At 66.8% G+C, this 2,872-nt stretch overlaps 1 protein-coding gene across 1 annotated transcript; it reads left to right on the top strand.

The window, feature by feature from the left end:
• Positions 1 to 203: 203 nt before the first annotated feature.
• Positions 204 to 2,628, top strand: LOC112411536 (epididymal-specific lipocalin-5-like). The gene is given in 8 exon segments (XM_024762752.1): positions 204 to 299; positions 520 to 547; positions 550 to 652; positions 1,210 to 1,250; positions 1,253 to 1,288; positions 1,767 to 1,871; positions 2,097 to 2,198; positions 2,276 to 2,628. Coding segments are annotated over 8 exon segments (684 nt in total). The 3' UTR covers positions 2,449 to 2,628.
• Positions 2,629 to 2,872: the final 244 nt, after the last annotated feature.

Below are 2,872 nucleotides of genomic sequence, written 5' to 3'. Positions count from 1 at the left end.
GACACCTGCGCCCCATGGGTGGGTCCCCCTCGGGTCTGGCCCCGACGGCTCATGGGCAGGCAGCCGCGTGAGCTGCCGGACTGCATAATGAAGCCAGCCTGTGCCTTCCCCGACGCCCACAGGGAAGGGTATAAGCCTGGACTGGTGCCGAGGCCCGTGTCCTGCGGCTTTGGGGAGCCGGCCCCAGCCCCTGCCTGCCAGACATGAGGGGCAAGGTGATCGCAGCCCTGCTGGGGCTGTTCTTGGCGCTGGCGGCCGGTGTGGAGGACTTGAGCCTGAAGGACTTCGACTTTGCCCAGGTGGCCGGGTCAGGGCGTCTGCCGTTGGGGACAGGCCCGTCCCGGCAAGCCTGGGAGACCCTGCAGGACCTGCTGCCTCTGGAGCCCCCTGCTAGCTCCACAGCATGCGGGGCCCTGGAATTTCCCAGACCACTGCCCTGCTCTGTGGTCGGGGGGATGGCCCTTGATCCTGGCTGCGGCTTCCCTGGGGCAGCCCCCCTCCAGCTCTCCATCCCCCCAGTTTTCAGGTATCTGGTACGAGATTGCCTTGGCTCCAACCTGGAGCCCCAGGGCTCGCCCCGGATGAAGAAGATGGGGGCCGTAATGGTGCAGCAGGAGGGGCCCCACCTGGCCCTGACCTCCGTGTCTGACCAGTGAGTGGTGCCTCTCTCCCCTGTGCCACGCGGTCACCCTGCTGGGATGAGGGTGGGTGTTGGGCCGAAGGACACTGGGGGTACAACCCTTTCCAGATGAGGGGTCCGCAGAGCAGAGCAGGAGTGCAGGGGGCCATCATTCTCTAAGACGGCGGAGGAGGTGACCCTCAGCCTCAGGGCCAGTGCGGGCTGGGGCTCGGCCTCTGGCCCCACCGCCCGGGACCCCTCCCTGCCGGGTGTCGGGGCCTCCCCGCGAGGCTGCCCCAGCCCAGGCACTGTGGATGAGCCCATGCTGTCTGCGGGCTCGCACGCCCATGGCCTGGCCACCTCTCCTAGAACGTGTATGGGCTGGGGAGGTGTCTCTGGCCCCTCCGAGGACCCCGAGTCTGAGCCTCAGAGGTGGGCACACTTTCGCTGCAGGAGAAGTTTGTTCCCATCTCTTCCTGCCCGGCCGGGAGGCTGGGGGCTCCCGGGTGGTCTCGGGGCTGCCCCTGGTCCAGAGCAATGGCGTGGCGGGGTTGGAGGCTGCTGGGCTGACAGGCGTCTGCTCCTTGCAGCACGAGCTACTGTGTGGAGGAGAAGAGCCAGGCTGTGAAGGGGTTGCCCCCGGGAGGTTCAAGCTTCCTATGGAGTCTGGTAAGAGCCGCCTGCGGGGGGCCCTGCACTCCGCTCAGCCTGGAGGCCAACGTGGTGCCCAGTAGGCTGGGGCCCTCTAGCCACGCCTTCCCTGCCGACTGGACCAGGTGGGGACGCTGTGTCCCGCCACATGCGGCCCTTGCTCAGTCACACCGGGCACCGAGGGTCTTCCCGTGGGGACCCGGCCTCAGTGGGGTGTTACTGGTCACCCGGCCCAGAACCCTCGGCATGAGGCTCAGTGCAAAGCCCGTGCGGAAGCCCCCCAGCCACCGTCTCCAGCCCCCAGGCTCTGGCCTCAGCTGCCAGGACTTCTCTGAAATCCTTGACAATGTCAATCAGACGTCTTCCTGTCCTGGTCAGCGGGGTTCCCTGCCCACCGTGTGTGTGTCCTTTACGAGGTGAGGGTGGGCCCAGCGGCGTGGCCCGTGGGAGGTCCCCACCCAGAGCCTGGGAGGCCTGTCTTTGGTTCATTTCCCAGGAGGCAAAGAGGTCACTGTGGTGACCTCGGACTACGAGACATACAGCATCATGAACGCTGTCTTCCACAAAAGAGGGAAGGCCCACAGTGTCCTGAAACTTTATAGTGAGCCCATGGGGGAGTCTCTACTCTACCTCTGCCCTGTCCCAGCCCAGAGGGGGCAGGAGAGGGCTAGGAGGTGGATGGGATGAGTGGGACAGGCAGGGAAAGGGACAGGACAGGGAGGGGGATGGGGTAGGGCAGAAAGGGGCACAGGACAGGGCAGGGAGTGTGTCTGTGGCTCCAGTCTCCGCCTGTGCCGCCCCAGCCAGCGGCAACCCTTCCTCGCAGGCTGGATGGTGGAACACGACGAAAAAGCCACGGACAGGTTCCTCATAAAGGCCACGGAGCACGGGCTGTCAGCAGTGGATGTGCAGCTGCTCTCCAAGGACTGTGAGCGTCCGGGCCCCCGGGGCAGGCCTCGCTCCTGGCACCCATCTCCCCGCGTCACCGTCTTCTCTTCTCCACAGTGACCTGCGTGAACTTGCTGCCCCAGGTGGTGAGTTCCTGCCCCCACTCGGAGGCTGGGGCTCCATCCACCAGGCCTTCCCGTCACACCTGGAAGAGGAGTCTGGGGTCCGAGGGGCGATGGGACTGTCTGGGGCAGACAGAGCAGAGGTCCAGACAGTGGGCCGAGCCGTGAGGGGCTGCCTGAGGGTCGAGGCCGTCAGCAGTCTGTCCTGGGCCAGCTCCTCCTCTGGTCACAGAGGCTGGACTGAGAGTGTGGTCCGGGCACCTGTCCTGCAGCCCCTCACGCTGTCCCGTCCTACCAGGAGGTAAGCCTTTTCCCCGGTCTGAGCCCCACCCGAGTCCTGGCCTGAGGGGAGCCCCGGCTCGCTCTAGTTCCTGGGCCTCCGGGGTGGTGACACCAGGCTGCCAGAAGGGGACCCTGGAGGCTGGGAAGGGAGGGCAGGGCTGGGCGGGGGAGGGGAGGAGGCTGGCCCTCGTCCCCCATTTCCATCCAGCAGGGTCCGGCCGGGGGCGGTGGGGTAGGCGCAGGCCCTGTGGGCCCCTTCTTGGGCTCCCCGGGTCCCCCACTGTGCTAACACGTCAGCTGCACGACCCCC

The sequence above is a fragment of the Neophocaena asiaeorientalis genome, unplaced genomic scaffold, assembly GCF_003031525.2.
Source record: "Neophocaena asiaeorientalis asiaeorientalis breed wild unplaced genomic scaffold, Neophocaena_asiaeorientalis_V1.1 scaffold78, whole genome shotgun sequence".
Classification (NCBI taxonomy): domain Eukaryota; kingdom Metazoa; phylum Chordata; class Mammalia; order Artiodactyla; family Phocoenidae; genus Neophocaena; species Neophocaena asiaeorientalis.
This window is presented reverse-complemented; position numbering and strand designations above follow the sequence as displayed.